The sequence below is a fragment of the Esox lucius genome, chromosome 1, assembly GCF_011004845.1.
Source record: "Esox lucius isolate fEsoLuc1 chromosome 1, fEsoLuc1.pri, whole genome shotgun sequence".
Classification (NCBI taxonomy): domain Eukaryota; kingdom Metazoa; phylum Chordata; class Actinopteri; order Esociformes; family Esocidae; genus Esox; species Esox lucius.
The window spans coordinates 19,694,177-19,713,421 of NC_047569.1; the positions used below are offsets into that span (position 1 = coordinate 19,694,177).

The 19,245-nt window shown below is 41.1% G+C and overlaps 1 protein-coding gene across 3 annotated transcripts in view; it reads left to right on the plus strand.

Annotated features, from left to right (window-relative positions):
• vaspb (vasodilator stimulated phosphoprotein b) overlaps positions 1 to 18,861 on the plus strand; it is a 33,425-nt gene extending 14,564 nt beyond the window's left edge. For 2 of the 3 annotated variants that reach the window (XM_020050767.3, XM_029121752.2), the window contains 13 exons: positions 9,292 to 9,463; positions 10,513 to 10,693; positions 10,859 to 10,925; positions 13,058 to 13,158; positions 13,345 to 13,598; positions 13,804 to 13,955; positions 14,630 to 14,681; positions 14,788 to 14,815; positions 14,926 to 14,971; positions 15,169 to 15,225; positions 15,753 to 15,822; positions 16,593 to 16,650; positions 17,481 to 18,861. In XM_020050767.3, coding sequence (XP_019906326.3) covers positions 9,292 to 9,463; positions 10,513 to 10,693; positions 10,859 to 10,925; positions 13,058 to 13,158; positions 13,345 to 13,598; positions 13,804 to 13,955; positions 14,630 to 14,681; positions 14,788 to 14,815; positions 14,926 to 14,971; positions 15,169 to 15,225; positions 15,753 to 15,822; positions 16,593 to 16,650; positions 17,481 to 17,518 — 1,276 coding nt within the window. In that variant the 3' untranslated portion in view covers positions 17,519 to 18,861. The remainder of the gene's footprint in view (positions 1 to 9,291; positions 9,464 to 10,512; positions 10,694 to 10,858; positions 10,926 to 13,057; positions 13,159 to 13,344; positions 13,599 to 13,803; positions 13,956 to 14,629; positions 14,682 to 14,787; positions 14,816 to 14,925; positions 14,972 to 15,168; positions 15,226 to 15,752; positions 15,823 to 16,592; positions 16,651 to 17,480) is intronic. The other variant, XM_029121753.2, reaches the window with a different exon arrangement.
• Positions 18,862 to 19,245: the final 384 nt, after the last annotated feature.

Below are 19,245 nucleotides of genomic sequence, written 5' to 3' on the forward strand. Positions count from 1 at the left end.
CACATCATTGCTCTCTATATCAGAAAGTAGGTTGGACCTCTTTGATATTACGTAGATTTGTGCATAAGGCCCACCAGCATACATTACCACCATACATTACTTTTCTGCTGACTTACAGAAATACAAACTATCAGACAGAATCTCAGGAATGTTTAACTCTAGAGATCCCTTTAATCTCCACTGAGTTAGGTAGATCAGCTTTTCGTTTTTCTGCACCTCCAAGATCATTTTAAACTTAATGAAGTGGTCCCTGTAGGGCAATTGAAAGGGATGTTAGAAACAATTTTCATGTGTTTGTATGTTATGATTTGTGTGCGTATTGTTTTTTTGTTGTCTGTGTTTTCAACAGTTTACTGTGCCCTATTAGTTTATAAACATGTATGTATTTGATGTGTTAACATATGGCACATCAAATTCCTTTGGTCTACATAAAGGTTGCAAAAAATAATACACACATTTATATCAAAACATACACAGAGGTTTTGTTAAAAAGACTTGTGAACAACTGTTGTTCATTTTATCGTTCATTTGAATGCTTATTTCATTCATTACAACGGCTGGCAGCTGAGTTCTACAAAATCTCTGATTGTATTCATATGCTGTCCTCCAACTCAGCGCGAGAAACATAGACCAATCTGTAAGGTGAAGTCAAGAACAAAAAGACACCTTTAGGACTGATAATTGGACACAGGACGAAGTAATCAATCCCATGTATTGATTAAGTTATATGATAGACACAGCTTTACAGAACCTACCACTGAGCCTTTGCTTAAGTTGAAAAGACTCGTTAATGACTTGAGTCATTAAATTTAATCGTTCATTTGAACAATAAGCAATTTATTGTTCACCTATATGGGGATCTGGCATACCTCTGATCGTTACTGACACAAATGAAGGAAATTACTCAAACCCTTTTCTTTTTATTGAACAACACCAAAAGATCAGAGTGAGCAAAAAGAGTACAACTTTCCATCACGTTTGTAAACCTGTTTATTTATTTATTTATTTTACAAGTAAAAATGTCATGGTACATCCTCATACGTAAAAATTATTGTTTAGTATTTTAATTGTGATTAGGATAAAGCTTTTAAGGAATAATTATGTTCAATGTTATGAATAATCACACAAGTACTCAAACTAACTTTATTTTGAATATTCTAATAACCATGCCAGCCCTAGTTCAAGCAGGGCAGGAATTCCAGGTTTCAGCTAAAATGTCCAACACAATTACTAATTTGAGCCCAACTATAGGTCTGGTAATGTTTTCAACAGAACATGGCAACACTGAAGAGAGACAATTAGGGAAACAAGAACACTGCTTTATGGTAATTGAAGGAAGAGTGCAAATCGATATGACTGAGCACTGTGTACTTTCTACAAAATGTAGAATTTGTCGTGAAGATATAGATGGATGTGTTCTAGATGCCCATCTTCTGGCGTAATTGTCAATAAGCGAGGAAAGTATGCATTTTGTTTTAAAATATGGTATATAGCTGTGATGCACAATTTTCTGATTTCTCAGACAGACTACCTAAAAGTGAAATCTTGGTGAAGAAGTTATTTTATCCATTTGTAGAACATATTGTTATTGGGGGAGCCGCGAGTGGGACCAAGCGCACGACACCAGACACAATCAATAAAACTCAGTGGGTGTTTTAATGGTGGCTGGAGTGGAAGGACTGGGGCCAGGCCGGAGGGGTTGGGGCTGGGCAGGCAGGTAGGTAGGGCGAGGCAGACAGGACAGCGGGTAGGCAGAGCAGGTGGGCTGCCAGGCGGGCAGGTGGAGGAGTTTGGGGACTGGGTTAGGTGGATCTTGGTAACGGGGAATAAACAGGGTTAGTAGGAAGGAACAACTAAATTGGATGCTCAAACTATGGTTTGGAGCGGCCGTGAACGTTACTACCTAGTAGTGAATAACAACAATCTAGCGCCGGCCAGACGGAAACCAGGGTATTTGAAGGCAGGCTGATGAGGGAATGTATAGCAGGTGTGGAGACTTGAGGGGCAGTGGGGGAAAGCAGGAACTGGATTACAGGAGCCCGGATCCGGCGCCCAAACATACAGGGACAGACAGGAGAGAGGAAGAGCCCGGCCCGGACTCTGAGGAGGCGGATGTGGAGGGCGTAACACAAAGGCTTTTAGTAGTAAAAGGGCGAGGAACTGATTTTATCTGTTCGTAGTTCTACTGAGATCTAAATAAAATGAGCTGTGATGCCTCATTCCCCTTACTGTTCCTTGAGTCATGTTATATATGACTTAATCTGATCTTTGAATAATGATATGCTTTTCCAGGGTTTGTACACAATTCTAACAGGATATCTTTGTGACAGAAGCTATAGAGCTCATTAATAAATTGAATTTTTGTAGGCAAATGTCTTATTGATCCATTCATAAAAAATAACATTAGATAACTTAGTATGAAGGTGCATTGATCAGTTATAGTATAAAGTCTTTGTTTTTCAGCTTTTGCCAAAGTTAGCTTTTAAGCAATTCTTGTTTCAGTACTTTATCTATGAGAAAATGGAGTGGAAAACCAACTTTATATCAATATGTGAATGCGCTACAGTAGATAGTTTATCCACAACACTGACCCTAACGCATTATAGCACATTGTCTGCACACAGGACATAACTACTCAACACACAAGTATATGATTTTCTTTTGTAAGGGCACATTTCTAACATTTGCAAGGGTCTTGAGCCAGAAAAGGGTAGACTGTTAACCATGAGGCAATGAACGCAGTGATGAAGAGAATGACTGAAGGATTAGGAAGGATGATGTTGGACAGATGTGGAGAAAGAGAGGGGGAAGAGGATGAAGAGAATGACTGAAGGATTAAGAAGGATGATGTTGGACAGATTTAGAGAAAGAGAGGGGGAAGAGGAAGAGGAAAATAACTAGTGTGAAGGAAGCGCATGGTGGGAGGGCCAGGAAATTGAGAGATGAGAGCCACTGGGCCTGACTGTACTTGTCAATACATTTTGGTGGGAGCTCGGAGCAAAGCCATATACAGACATTTCTTAGTGTGGCTCAGCCATTGACTACAGTTTCCTGTTAACCCCTCACTACCTGAGAAAGTTGTGTTTCTGGAACATCCTTCATGGTCCGCATGATCTGTGTGACCTGTCTTTGGACATAGTCACAGAAATAGGTTGCTTTTTGCAGTTTTTAATGGTTTATTCAGATGTTAAAATATGTGGGAAAAAAACATGTAATAATGCCTGCCACCTTCGCAGACTGTCGCTTTGTGCACACACTTCTGGCTGTTTTTGTATGTCAGTCTGACTAAATGTGTATTAATAATACATTCTTCACTGTTCGTCCTCTGAACCCTTCATCTGTTATTAAAAATAAATCCATGTCCTAGTACCTCCCCATGTCCCTTTCCAGTTACCAGTTTTTATGAATATGTGAGCATGAAAAAACTTTACCAAATATATATTTTTGAAATGTATTCCAAATGTATTCCTATATTTACACATTTCAAATAAGAGTGCAAAAGTATTTCAAATACATTGGGATTGTATTTGGATTGAGTCAAGTCAGTCAACTCTGTTATTTATGTTTCTATTAGCTTCCTTCATTTTTCACTTACATCCACTAGCAAGAAGTTGGATTAAAATCAGCGTATGTGTAAACTTGAAATGTTGTGGTCTTGTGTGCATGTACAGTCCTGTCCAAAATGATTAGTTCCCATGCATGTAATTCAAACAAAACAACACCTTCCCCACAGTCAAACATGGAGGAGTTTTAGTAATATTGAGCAATGTCAAACACAGTGTCACAAAGCTGAGTCCCCATCAAACGTTGTGTCATCCACTAGGACAATGACCCCAAATACACTTCCGCAAGTACCAGGAATGGTTTGAGAAAAAGCGTTGGAATGTTCTGAAGTGGCCAGCAATGATTCCAGATACAGTGGGGAGAGCAAGTATTTCATACACTGCCGATATTGCCGGTTTTCTGTCTTTTTCAAGTCTGTAATTTTTATCATAGGTACACTTCAACTGTGAGAGACGGAATCTAAAACAAAAATCCCGAAAATCACATTGTATGCTTTTTATGTAATTAATTAGCCTTTAATTGTATTTGATACATCAGAAAAGCAGAACTTAATATTTGGTACAGAAACCAATTACAGAGATCCTATGTTTCCTATAGTTCTTGACCAGGTTTGTACACACTGCAGCAGGAATTTTGGCCCACTCCTCCATTCTGACCTTCTCCTGATCCTTCAGGATTCGGGGCTGTCGCTGGGCAATACAGACTTTCTGCTCCCTCCAAACATTTTCTATTGGGTTCAGGTCTGGAGACTGGCTAGGTCACTCCAGGACCTTGATGCTTCTTACGGAGCCAGTCCTTAGTTGCCCTGGCTGTGTGTTTTGGGTCGTTGTCATGCTGGAAGACCCAGCCACGACCCATCTTCAATGCTCTTACTGAGGGAAGGAGGTTGTTGGTCAAGATCTCACGATACATGGCCCCATCCATCCTCCCCTCAATACGGTGCAGTCGTCCTGTCCCTTTGCAGAAAAGCATCCCCGAAGAATGATGTTTCCACCTCCATGCTTCACGGTTGGGATGATGTTCTTGGGGTTGTACTCATCCTTCTTCTTCCACCAAACACGGCGAGTGGAGTTTAGACCAAAAAGCTACATTTTTGTCTCATCAGACCACATGACCTTCTCCCATTCCTCCTCTGGATCATCCAGATGGTCATTGGCAAACTTCAGACAGGCCTGGACATGCGCTGGCTTGAGCAGGGGGACCTTGCGTGTGCTGCAGGATTTTAATCCATGATGGCGTAGTGTGTTGCAAATGGTTTACTTTGGGACTGTGGTCCCAGCTCTCTTCAGGTCATTGACCAGGTCCTGCTGTGTAGTTCTGGGCTGATCCCTCACCTTCCTCATGATCATTGATGCCCCACGAGGTGAGATCTTGCATGGAGCCCCAGACCAAGGGAGACTGACCGTCATCTTGAACTTCTTCCATTTTCTAATAATTGCGCCAACGTTTGTTGCCTTCTCACCAAGTTGCTTGCCTATTGTCCTGTAGGCCAGCCCATCCCAGCCTTGTGCAGGTCTACAATTTTATCCCTGATGTCCTTACATAGCTCTCTGGTCTTGGCCATTGTGGAGAGGTTGGAGTCTGTTTGATTGAGTGTGTGGACAGGTGTCTTTTATACAGGTATTGAGTTCAAACAGGTGCAATTAATACAGGTAATGAGTGGAGAACAGGAGGGCTTCTTAAAGAAAAACTAACAGGCATTTGAGAGCCAGAATTCTTACTGGTTGGTAGGTGATTAAATACTTATGTTATGCAATAAAATGCAAATTAACTATTTAAGAATCATACGCTGTTTTTTTCTGGATTTTTGATTCCGTCTCTCACAGTTGAAGAGTACCAATGATAAAAATGACAGACCTCTACATGCTTTGTAAGTAGAAAAACCTGCAAAATCGGCAGTGTATCAAATACTTGTTCTCACCACTGTATAAATCTTATTGAAAACCTTTGGAGGGATCTGAACAGCAATTAGGGGGAACCCATCAAATATATTAGAACTGGGGCGGTTTTTACATAAACTGTGGGCCATGTTGCCAGGATTATGATGTGGGAAGCTCATCCCTGGTTATAGGAAGTTCTTGATTGCAGTTATTTTGGCCAAAGGCTGTGCTACTATATGTTGAGTCTAGGGTGAGTATAATTTTGTCGACTCCATTTCTGTTTTCTTATACATTTTCTTTCTCTGAATCAACAGCAAAGGTTCTGTAATATTAAAAGTAAGATAAAGAATTGTGGAGACTGAATACTTGGGTCAATTTTAATGTATTTTTAGAGACGATGTGAGTTAGTGTGTTTTGTAATTAGACTATACTTTCTCCACATTTTGTTGTGCTATACATTTAATTTATCATTGAATATAGACAGGTGTGTGCCTTTCTAAATTATGTCCAATCAATAGAATTTGCCGCAGAGAGAAGTCTCATGAAAGGACACAAAATGCATCTTGGTGTGTCATGGCAAAGGGTCTGAATACATAAGTGCATGATATATTTAAATATATAATTTTCAATACATTTGCACACATTTCTAAACTAGTTTTTGATTTGTCATTATGGGGAATTGTGTGTAGATTTAGGAGAATTTATATATTTAAACAATTATAAATTAGGTCTTTAGAGAAAGTGAATGAGTCTGAATAATGTATTTGCAGTATGTGCAATGCCGGGTGCCAGTACTTTTGTCCATGACTACACGCTTGTGTATATGTAAGCAGTGTCTTCACTGGTCAGACTGAGTAAACCCTTATTTGGCATTGGTAGGAGCAGGAAATGGGATGTGGCTATAGTTTTGTGTCACATAGTGAGAGATTGTATCAAAGGCTGGACCAATGGAGGGAGAGAGAGGAGTGGGAAAGAGATGGATTAGAATAGGAAAAGGAGAGCTGAGACATGCTCTCTGACTGTTCCGTCTCATTTCCTCTCCTTGCAACTCTTTTTGTCTCTGTCTTTCTCTCTCTGAGACTTGTCTGATTGTCAGGGACATCCCTTGTATCTATAACTTGGTGTGTTTGTGAGAATGTATATGCTGCTATGTGAGAAGGAAATTAGGGTGTGTGTGTGTGTGTGTGTGTGTGTGTGTGTGTGTGTGTGTGTGTGTGTGTGTGTGTGTGTGTGTGTGTGTGTGTGTGTGTGTGTGTGTGTGTGTGTGTGTGTGTGTGTGTGTGTGTGTGTGTGTGTGTGTGTGTGTGTGTGTGTGTGTGTGTGTGTGTGTGTGTGTGTGTGTGTAAGACTAAGACTGGAAGCTGTTAGATTGTGTATATGAAAGCTAGGGAAGTTTGTGGATGTGATATAACCTAGAGCATCGGGTAACCTATGTCTTTCAGTGTCACCCTGTCAACACCATGCCTGGCTCTAGTCCGTGAAAGAAATGTCCTGCATATATACTTTGCTACAGCAGTCTTTAGTTCCTGTTTGTTTCGGGGCATTTTGGGTATGTCTTCAGTATGTGAAATGCATGTTCCATTGGTTTCAGGTCAGGTGAATGACTTTGCCAGTCAATATTTAACTTTTTGGCCCTGATAAACTCCTTAGTGTCTTTAGCAGTATGTTTGGGGTCATTGTCCTGTTGCAAGGGTGCTGTTCAATGAGTTTTGAAGCATTTTATTGGACAAGATGTTTCCGTACACTTGAGAATTCATCGTACTGCTGACTACCGCTGGTCATCAATTAAGACAAATGAGGAAATTCCGCTCATACATGCCCAAAACATAATACATCTAATTTCACAGATAAGTTGGTGTGCCAGTCTGTTCACAATACCTTTTTTCAGAACTCTCCTTGCTGTATTTATTTAGGCCATTCCAGATTTTTAAGCACCTTGCCATCCAGGCTCTGTAGTTCAGCTGGTGAAGTCTTCTGCAAGTTATTGTGGCTTATACATTCACGTCTACCTCCTGTTCAGCTCCTAAAACAATGCAAGTAATTCCAATATAAGCAATTTAAAGAAATAGATCTAAGAATACAATATCAAGTAAACAAGAAGGAAAATAAAAACAAGATAGAAAGTGATCAGAATGACCAGCTGTATGAGGTCAAAAAGGCTCTGTTGGGGCCACTGTTTTGGTGTCATGGTTGGACCAATTCAGAACCTCTGTGACAGCCATCCAAGGAGTCCGCATGGCAGGCAACTATCTGTAAGGCCTGTGTGTCATAGAGAGAGGAAGATCTCACCTGTGTGTCCGTGCCATCATAGCATCTGTTCCAGCATGGGCAGCGTCACTGAGAATTCAAAGTCAGTTTTGGTAGAATTAATTGGCTGATCCTTCCTGTTGACGTGGTTGGATTTGTAATCACTTGACCGGCCAGGTAATTAGGTGGGGATCAACCAATAAAGTTAGAAGTTCCAGCAAGTTGACTACAATAGAATTATGGATGCATTTAATGTTGATCTCCAAGATAGAACAGGTTTTCCCTTCAGTAGTCTAAGCGTGCGCGTGTGTCTGTGTGTTTGTTTGTGTGTGTTTGTTTGTGTGTGTGTGAGTGTGTGTGTGTGTGTGTGTGTGTGTGTGTGTGTGTGTGTGTGTGTGTGTGTGTGTGTGTGTGTGATGTAGTGCAGGTGGAAGGTTCCTGCGCCTCGACTCCTCTCCGACTCGGAACACTGCAGCGCTTCCTGTCTTTGTCAGCTTCCATTGTTGTCCCAAACCCATCTTGTTTTCAAATCAAACTACTCTTTCCTCGTCTGATGAAATGTGCCATTTACTACATTCCTACGCTCTCCTTTTGTAACTTTGTCTCGATACCTTGTCTGTCTGGCCTACTTTTTGTCAGTGTCGTCCCTCAAGTGTCTTTCACTCATACACACACTTTATAGACTGTGTCCAAAACTCTCTGACAGTCTTGGACTGTCTGTCAAAGTGACAGAGTGCAAGCTAGAGCAACAGTGTGTGCTAAGTCACAAGGGTATACACTCCTTTCCACTCACTGCAGCACTACATGCAACTTTGTTTAATACAGCAAATATGCAAAAAATAAATAAACGAAATAAGTTAGAATGTTACATTCGTGAGTGAGTTAAGTGCATAGATGGGGTGTAACATGTTTCCCTCTTCCTTGCTCTCTGTAGTCCGAGAGGTATGCAATTTCACAGTTTGTCTAGGCTTAAGTCAAGAGCATTTAGGGACATGGACCCACTTTGTAAATGTGCTGGTCCCCTGTAACGTATTTTAAATGCATTAGTACAAGTCATATTGTACATGAGTAGTGAGGCCCTGAACTTGGACTGTGATCATGCTGAAGAAATAGCATTCAGTATGGTATCTTTTGTTCTTTTTCTTAATAATGAGTGTACCGAGCACTGGTTGTGTGTGTTTATCGAACAGATCTACAAATATGGACCTACAAATGGATCTACAAAGCTGTACCGCAAATCATGGTCAGATTTTGGAAGACCTGGTTTTTGACAATGCTAGGACTGGCTCAACTCTCCAGCATATCTTGTTTATGGCAGCATGTGACGTAGCTAATTTTTGTGATTCTTTTCCTCCCTCTGTGCTCCCTCCCCCACTAATTTCCATGCCCCCCCCAGCTCCTTCCTACCTCACTCTACTCCACCATACTTGCCCCTGGTGCACGTCTTCATACTCTTTTATTAACCCGATCCCCACCCCTCTACCTCTTTGTGAGCCTGTTTTTCTCTCCATGTTCCTGTCTAAATCAATTAAATCCTGTGAGCCTGTTTGCATTATAGATCATTACATCACACTATTTCCTATTTTTATCTCTGCCTCAGTGAGTCGAGTATCTGCCAGGCTCGGGCCACAGTGATGACCTATGATGATGGGAATAAGAAGTGGCTACCAGCAGGAACAGGGTCCCAGACCTTCAGCAGGGTCCAGATCTACCACAATCCCTCCACCAATGCCTTCCGAGTGGTGGGACGCAAGATGCAGACGGATCAACAGGTCTGTGCTGGCGACTGTTCATATTTATAGTATCTAGGTCTATGGGCTCACGTTTAAGTGTGCTAGCTTAAGACCTGCGAGTCAACCTTTCTCCACCCGTTTCGATGCACAGGAAGACCCACAAACCTGTAAATCAGACACTACCCCAGATACTCGGTGCAGTGTCAGAGCTGTTTTGAATATCTTGTGGTGACCCCCATCTGTGACGGGCTAAGACATGTTTGCACAAAGCACATGATGTGACCAATCCACATTTCCTCCTCCAGTACCATCTATGACATTACCTGGGGCATAGCTGAACAACAGAACAAGAGCGTTAACAATGGAACCAGACTATTTAGATGCAGTACCTCACCAGTTTATCTCTTCCTCCCCTCTCCCTCTGTGTCTTTATTTAAACATCCAGTCGCCTAAATGTTCCCCAGAGGCGTATCATAAATGCATGATGTTTCCTGAGAGATAGTTGGGCCAGCTAAACCATTTCCGGTTAAGGAAGTCTTCCCATCTCTTCATCTCTCTTTCTCTCGTCTTTCTCGCATTCCAATTGTGTCACACTCTTTCTCTCTTCAATTTCTCTGTCAGCTGTCCCTTGTGCATGACAAGGCTGATGTTCGGAAGGCCTCTGTAGAATTTTTTTCTGTCTCTTGGCTAGTTTGCTTGCTTGCTCCTCCACTCTGTGGAATTCAGGGCTTGTAAAACAAACACAGGAATGACAAGTCAGCACATTCAAACCAACTCTTCTGTTCTGGATCACCAGGCTGGTGCCACCTGCTGGATAGAAAATGACGTAGAGCAGGGTTTCCCCAACACTTTCCTCAGGGATGACTATATGTTTCAGATATTTGTTGCTTCTTTTCCATGATTTGAAAGCACAGGCCGACTGGAGTCTGGAAAAACATTTGGGTAGGACGAGTAGCTTTCAACAACAGTTGACAGGACCTTTGAGTAAAAAAATGAATCTGCATTACCGTAACAATAAGTTGTATAATATCAGTAAAATGCCAGTATTGAGAATGTCGTGTCCTGACGACAAACCTCTTCTCTCTCAGGTGGTAATTAACTGTCCAATTGTGAAGGGCCTAAAGTACAACCAGGCCACACCCAATTTCCACCAGTGGCGCGACGCACGGCAGGTGTGGGGGCTGAACTTTGGCAGTAAGGAGGATGCATCTCTCTTTGCCAATGGAATGGCCCACGCGCTGGAGGTGCTCAACTCACAGGCAGATGCAGGTATTATTAGAATGGATGCCTCATGGTACATGGCAACACATTTTGCCATACCTAATGACCCAGCACTGTCTCAGAAACTACTGAGAGAGGTTTAAGTGTGAAAACATGAACAAGACATGTTCCTCAATCATTCTAAGAAGACATTTACCCCCTCTCGGTCTCTAGGTTATGCTACCCTCCCCCGCCCAATGTCAAATGGACCATCCCCGGAGGAGCTGGAACAGCAGCGAAGGTACGAGGAGCGTAATATGGGGGCTGGGGATCAGGGAATACTGTACATCCATCTGTACCTCTAGATCAAGTATCGACTCCCAGACGAGTGGCCTGAGTCCCACTTGGACTTATGTAACCACACAGTGACTCTAAGGATTTGTCAGCATTAGCTTTACGCTGCTTAGCCCTAAGCTAGTCTCTTGAGGTCAGAGTTTAAAAAGCTGCATAGGGTCAGCTCCTTTGTCATCTAATTCCATCCTTTCTCGGCGACCCTTCTTCCCTTTGGACCCCACACTTGTCCCGGATACGCCCAGCTTTACCATTAATCTTATTTAGTCTAATGGGCAATTTGACACACTGAGGAAGCTCAGGGATAGGCTGGCAAGGTTGTCCATTAATGGTTGTATTGCTAGTCAGTTTTGGACAGTGCCTCCTTTTAAGTTACTGGACATAGATATATAGCTTGTATTGAATTGTCACGGTTTACCAACCGTGTACAAGTGTGTGTTGTTTGTGATCTAGGTCAATATGTACATATGAAACAAGAACTCACCTCAAAGGCAGTAAAACATAAAAATAAGTCCCCAGACATTTTTTATTTAATTTTAAAATTGGGGTTTTTTGGTCTGAGATTTCTAATTGACATCATGATGTGACCTTGTTCTTATTGGAATTCCCGGTTGTCTTCAAAACACCATGACTGCTGTCTGCCTGTTATGCCAGGTGGTGAGATGGTGTCACTTAGGCAGACTCACCGTAGAGATTCTGTAGGTACCACATCTCAGTCTTCCCCTTTTCCTCTGCTTTTACCCAGAGCTGCTTTTCTGGGACCCTTTTAACCTACTCCTGACTAGGCCTGTGTGGGGTGGGCCTCGTCAAAGGGTGGTAGCTTGAGTTATGTCCAAGGGCACTGTTTTGCAGCCCTGGTCCAGATTGTTGTCCCTGTGGTGTTGGTTGGATGCTGATGCAGGAAAAGACACATTAGAGGCACAAGACCAATGTATGTAAAGTGTATTACAAAAGGAATTGCAGCAACACTTGCAGCTAAGTAAAATATATTTCCACTGAAATATTTTGCAGGAGCTGCATCTTCTGTAATTGCTAATATACAGTTTGGTCCGGAAATAATTGGACACTGACACAATTTTCATAATTTTGGCTCTTTTTGCCACCACAATGAATGTGAAATGAAACAACAAATGTAATTGAAGTGCAGACTTTCAGCTTTAATTCAAGGGGTTGAACAAAAATATTGTATGAAATGTTTAGGAATTGCAACCATTTTCATACACAGTCCCCTTATTTCAGGGGCTCAAATGTAATTGGACAAATGAACACAATCATGAATAAAATTTTCATTTTTAATACTTAATACAGATCCTTTACCTGCTTAATTGTTGAAAAAAAAGTTTTTACTCAGTTGTCCAATTACTTTTCGTCCCTTGAAAAAGAAGGGGCTGCATGTTAAAGAGCTGTAATTCCTAAACCCTTCCTCCAATTTGGATGGAACTGAGAGACTGCACTTTATGCCCATATTCATTATTTAACTGTAACCTGAATATATTTTGGTAAACAGTAAAAATAACAAAACGTGTCAGAGTCCAATTTTTTCCGGACCTAATTGTACATGCATTAGGTTTCTAGACGTTTTGGCTACACTTGCATGTAAGCTACACTGTTTCATTAACGTTACATTAACCTTATCTTTAACAAACTTATTTTACCCTTGGGTGGGGGTAGTCAAACACACAGCCAAAATATCTTGAGATTTAAAGTCTGGAACCCATAACAGCATTGGTACACAATACCTTTTAGACAATTATTTGCTAGTTTACACTATTTGCTATATATTTTATATATATTTACAATGCGTGATAAGTTGTTACAGACCTTTATTCAGTACAGTAAGCGCACATGGATCTGTATGATTGCGTTTGTGTATGATTTGTCATACACAAACACTGCCGTTAGAGTGAAAATGTACAAATCAATAGTATTATATCTCAGCCGTGTCTATTAGATTAATGCTAAGTGTGACAGGTTACCTGACAGGACCATCCAAAATGTACCAATGAATTAAGGGAAGCAATTACTTATATTGTGTGATGCTAATGCTTGCAAGTATGAGCCCCATGGGTTTTGTGTCTATAGGCTGGAGCAGCAGAGGCTTGAGCAGCAGGAGAGAGAGCGTCAAGAGAGAGAAAGACTGGAGTGGGAGAGACTGGAGAGAGAAAGGCAGCAAGCTGCAGCAGGTCAGAGGCGCCAGAATGGGTGAAACAGACAAGGGACAGCAACAGAGTTAGCCTTTCTGAACAAAGCTGTTAATTTCCTATTATTTCACTGTTTTGTCACATTTTATTTACTTATCTTTGCTTGTTATACTCACTTAAAGGTAGCCTTTGTGATTCTTTTTTTTTTTTTTGTACTTATCTTTTTAGTGCCCATTCCCCCAGCACCACCTTTGGCCCCTGGAGGCCCACCTGCACCCCCAGGCCCCCCTCCCCCACCTGGTCCTCCTCCATCTGGGCCCCCTCCACCCCCAGGACCCCCTCCCCCAGGACCCTCTGCCCCAGGATCAGGTCCCCCACCTGCCCCACCACTTCCGTCCTCAGGAGGAGATGGGGGCCTAGGGGGAGGAGCAGGGGGCCTGGCAGCAGCCTTGGCTGCGGCCAAGCTTCGTAAAGTCCCCAAGGTGAGAGAGGGAAAGGGGGAAATCCTTACACTAATTCTTAATATAATAATTTGTCTGTCTGTTGGAGTTTTGTGCAATTTGTGCAACAAACATTTTTGCAAAAGTAGTGGCAATATTTTTGAATGCTGGTCATTTGTCAGTTTTATGGAGCAATTAAGAGCTGGAAAGGTGTGGATGCTGTAACTGCGTCTACTACTGCCCTCAGCAGGATGACAGTGGTAGTGGTGCTACTCCTGCAGCACCACTTGCCAAACCTGAACCAAGTAGGCAACCCGATCAAAGCCGTACCAGTGCTTCCATTGGTGGTGGTGGTGGTGGAGGCCTGATGGGTGAGATGGCATCCATCCTAGCACGGAGGTACGTGACACTGAAGAGATACAGACAGCCCAGTCTGCTTTATATACACCTTTATTGCCTATATCCGGCTTAGTATTTGTGAGATTTTCAAGTATATATTTTTTACTGAACATTTGTTTTAGCATTCTGAGACCATGGTCTGTTTTGAACTGGATGTGTTTTATATTGAAAAAAATATAAGTTTTAGGGAGTTTGGGAAATTATTTAACAAATTAGGTGGACATCAGAGGAATCTATGGTTAGCTATCCTTGAGACAAGGTTTAGCACATAAGTACATCTGTTAAAAGTTGATTAAGATGCAGAAGATTTTTTTCTTTGAGGGATTTATAAATAAAAAGGGTAAGCTTTCTTTCTGATACAGAATTCTGTGATATTTACTAAGCATGTGATAAATTATAGTGCATTATAATAAACTCCATCCAGTGGCTTCATTAGTGACAGCTTAATTAATGTAGATAATATCGACAAAGTTAGTAATCAGAAGGAATCTTGCCTAAGACATTACCTACTCCATTAAATGAAACCCACTTGAGTTCTTTACTTTCTTAAGTCATCGACATGCTTTTTAAGTCATAGCTTTTCATCATTTGAACTTATATTTATAAGCTGAGATATGTTCAATGTGGCCACCATCCATTGTATCACAGTCTTACTCTCTGGTCTGTCTGTTCAGGAAAAAAATGGCAGACAGTGGAGCTCCTCCACCTGCTAAGCCAGCAGAAAATGTAGGTATTTCTAAATGTATGGGCTGTAAGCAACAGAATTTAGCAATTGCAATGAACCCAGAAAACACAAATTTGGCTCATCTAACATTTTGTTTCTTCTTCACAGGATGACTCAGATTCTCAAGGCCCAAGTGGTGAGAACTATGCATGTCTGCATGCAACTGTTTTGTTTGTCCCTAGTGGGACACATTTGTCTGACTTTTAACTTTCATATTGTTTTAATTTCAAGTATGTCTCTCTTTAGACACAATTGTAAGAAGACCGTGGGAGAAATCAGCCACAATGCCACGGTAAGATTTTGTCTCTACATGCTCTCACTGCGTCTATAGTTCGAGGAGCCTGTGAGGGTGTCAGTCACAGAATTTAGAGATATTTGTTGCTGTGTTTTATCAGCCATCTGCATTTGACACCTTCTGACTGGAGACAATGTAGGTGTATGTTTGTTGATGAATGGGTTGCTTCCAACCAGTTTTTCTCTCACAAACAGGAATAACTCCATCTCCAAGACCATGGACTCCACCTCTTCCTTTCCTCAGAGTCCCAGGTATAAGGTCTTTCCCCTGACAGGACTGATCCTTTTGTTGTTTTCAGTAGCTTATCCCAATCTGTGTCAAGGTAACAGTGGCAAATCTATAAACCCAAACGCTAGACCATAGTTCTGTTGCACCCCACACTAGTGGACTGCAGAAAACGGACTCCAACAGACTATATATTCTGATCAAAAAGCTGTTGGAATCTATTCTGATGATATTTGAAATTGTATTTCTTGATGCACTATGTAATTGCATTTGGGGTGTTTTGTCTGGAAGTTTGAAAGTTGGCCTTGGGTTCTCTGTCTTATTGCAAAATGTGGATGTCTGTTGTTTTTTCTTCCTGAGGTCTCTTTGGCAGTGTTATGGGGATTGATTGGGTTGACACTGTGGGTTGTGACTGTGATAAGACTTTCCAGACAGAGCACACTTATTACTTCTTTAGAAGATTAAATTACCTTATGTTCCATCTAAATGAGTCTCTCTTTTTGCCTCCTCCCCAATCCCCTCTCTCTTTCTCCCATCTTATCACCACATACAGGGTGAAGTTCACAGGTGGCAGTAATGATTCAGGAGGTGGTGAAGAGAGCGAAATGGAAAGAATTAAACAAGTAAATACACTTTTAAGATGCAACGCTGATGCTAGGACTAGTACAGCTACTGATACAACCGAATATATACACACCCTTACGCTTTGCTTAAATAATTAACTTTCTTAAAAATGTAATAATAATGGAATAGGATGTTCTCCTGCCGTAAGTTATGGATGTGATTCATATCTGGAAAATGTGTTGGCCGCTCAACAACAGTTTAGCATTTATTTTTTTCCATTTCTGGATGCTTTTTTGAGTGTTTTTGGGGTTGACCCAGAACCGTCAGTAGTTGAAAATTGAACTCTAAAACCTGAATTCACGATGACTTGCACATCTTGCCCCTTTTGAGAAGTTAAATCATGCTTTCTTGTCTCTCCTTCAGCAATGATTTTTCTGGGTCAGCCAAATTAATTGTTCAAAGAAACATATCAAGAATGTGAATCTATCTAAATCACATCGAAACATAAGGCCAGAGGTGAAAATAGCAGTTGGTGGAGGGCAGCACTGAACGGATTTGCTCCAGCCTCTGTGGGACCCCCAGGGTTTTAACTACAGACAGCAGAGGCCCAGCTGTACTGCTGCGACTCAGACCACTGCCCAACATGGAGGCCCCATTTTTTCTTTTAATTGGTTCAACACTGTTGAAAATCCAAAACATGGTCTTCAAAATATCCAGTGTTTATTTCTCAATTTTATTGGTTCTTTTTTAAAAAGGTTATTTTTCCACACCAGTATTTAATGGCATACAGTACTGTGAATAATTAGAAATGTTTTGTTGCATCCTCCAGGAGATTCTTGATGAGGTGCGGAAGGAGTTACAAAAAGTCAAGGAGGAGATAATCGCAGGTGGGACGTTGCAGATATTTATTTTGTTTCTGGCCATACACGTTTCAGGATGATCCAATGACCCAGACACATTCCTTACGACCGGACACTTCAACACTTCACTTCAATCCAAAAAATAAACATTCCTCACTATCGTGCCCCATCATGAGCAAGGAAAATCTCCTCAGAATCTCAAAGTTGAGGATTAGCCATGTTTTATAGTCATAAAGTGCAGTGTGATCTATATCTGTTGTTGTCTGATATAAACAAACCCACATAAGTATTTCAGTAAACAACATCTTATGAATTACAATATAGTAAGTATTTTATCCTGTATTATTTGCCTGAGCGTGGGTGGTATAATATTTTAGTGTCACACAGGTTGAACCAAAGCAGCGCATTGACAGAAAGCATTGGAAGTGGATACTGCACGACAGTCTTTGATATGTCTGAGACTTTACGACCCTGTCTAAAGCTAGTTAGAGAAAGATATTTGATTATGTATTTAAAATGGAGGTCAAGAAAATTAATATTGCTCCACCCAAGGGCAATAGAAATAAAGGATTATAAACCTACTTAATGAATCCTTCCGTGATGTTTGAGAGAATATTAAAAAAATATGTTGACAGCATATTGTTGTCTAAACATCCCCAGAAGGGGGCAGAAGACTGCCCGGCTGTGTCTAGTTAGTGAGAGAGGGTCTAGATCGCCGTGTGGAAGATGGTTATTGAGAACTCATAAAGCTCCTGCTTACTAATCCTCTGGTATTTCTACTGAGGGTCCAAATTATATATTAAAACATTTACTTGTCAATTGTTGTGCTAATTCCTTGTAACCTTTCTGTTTTACAGCCTTTGTTGAAGAGTTACAGAAGAGGGGCTCCATGTAGTTCTGAACATGGGATGGACTGGATGAGGTTACATTCCTCTGTGGACCTCTCCCCCATCACCCCCTCCAATGTCGCAGGGATTTTTCTACTCCCCCCACACCTACATACATGCACAAGCACATGCAAAACACAGTTATACAGTACTGCTAGCGTCAGCTCCGATTACATCACCTCTTCTCACCTCGTCTTACTTTTCAATCATTTCTTGAGAACCACTCCAGAGCACATAATCACAGATTCTGTTGCTCTCTCTTGTCATTAACAGTTGAATCTTTCCCCTCATCTGTCTGCCCCATAGGAATCCTGCTTTTACTTCCCCCAGACCAGTGTTTCTACAGGCTTCTTCAGTATTCAGGGAAAATCATATCAGTTTTACTAGTTACTATATTGGCAGAGTACTGACCTGCGACTCTTTTAAGAATCCTCTTTTCAACTGCCTGGTACAGCATCAACCACAAACATTGCCTTTTAAGAATCACTTTCAGATAACCCTTGAAACATAGGCCTACGTTGTCTTTGTCCCACTTTCATAAGATGTGGAGACAGGAGGACACCACCAGATTATTCAGGGACCCCATGGTGGAGGGCTTTCGTCCACAGTACACACTTCTCCTTGCAGGCCTGGTGCAAGAGCTTATTCTGCCCCACTGCCTTGAAGCAAAGACTACTGCTCCTAACGTGGACTGCTCTGCCAATGGCCAAAAAAGAGACACTACACAAACTTGAATTCTACAGACTTGGAGGAGTCAGAGGAGACATGCAAAGGGAATGGGATGGACAACAGCCCAGAATGCCGTGAGAGAGAAAAGTGCTGTGGCTCTGTGCTATGGAGGGAATCCTAGTTTCTCTGCATTGCACTTGACCTGGAGAAAGTGTATTTTTTGTGCCACTCAGTATAAACTCACTCTCTTCTTTACCTTTTGCTCAGAATGAGACACTAATTGATGATCACTCCAGGTCCTAAACTGTACTTGTATGCTTTTTCCTTTCTATTTTAGGTATGTTTTCTAACTAAATAAAAAAGGCCAATGATTGGCCATGACCAACTGCCTTGGATAGTAAACATAAATATATATATATTTATATATGTATGGAAAATATATATATTTGTTCTGAGGGAAAATGTAAGCATCAATTAAATGCTGTTTCTTTTTTAAATGAGGTGAATGGGAAATTTCATTACTGTTATCTTTTGAAGAGATGTTATTTTGGGTTTACTGTTAACTTTTGTTTCTTTTTTCTATAGAGTATAAAGGCTTTACACTGATATATAAAGACAACAGCGTAGACACACTGGATTAGAGATGCCTTTAAAGTGAATTACAGCCGCTTCTTGTAATGCATCAGTGTCTTGTGTGCTTCCTTTTGTTGGTCTGTCTTTATTTTGGCTCATTTCAATCCTGTAAAGGCCTTTCATATTCTTCAGGATATTTTGCTGTTTCATTCAAAGGAATTAGGATGATGTGTATGGATTCGGTACACGAGAAAATATTTTAAAAGCATTTTATTAAGATTTACATTCTCTGTAGGAAAAAATATTGAAAGATGTCCTGAGGAGTGATAGAATTAATTTTAGAATTAATCCCATTGCACATGACAACTTAATTTCATGAGTCAGATTAGTTAAAAACACGTATTTACAATGATGTTCTGGCAAGACCTACTAGGGCAAGATTATGGCATTTGATGCCCTGGTGCACTAACCTCCTAACATGTAATTGCTCCTT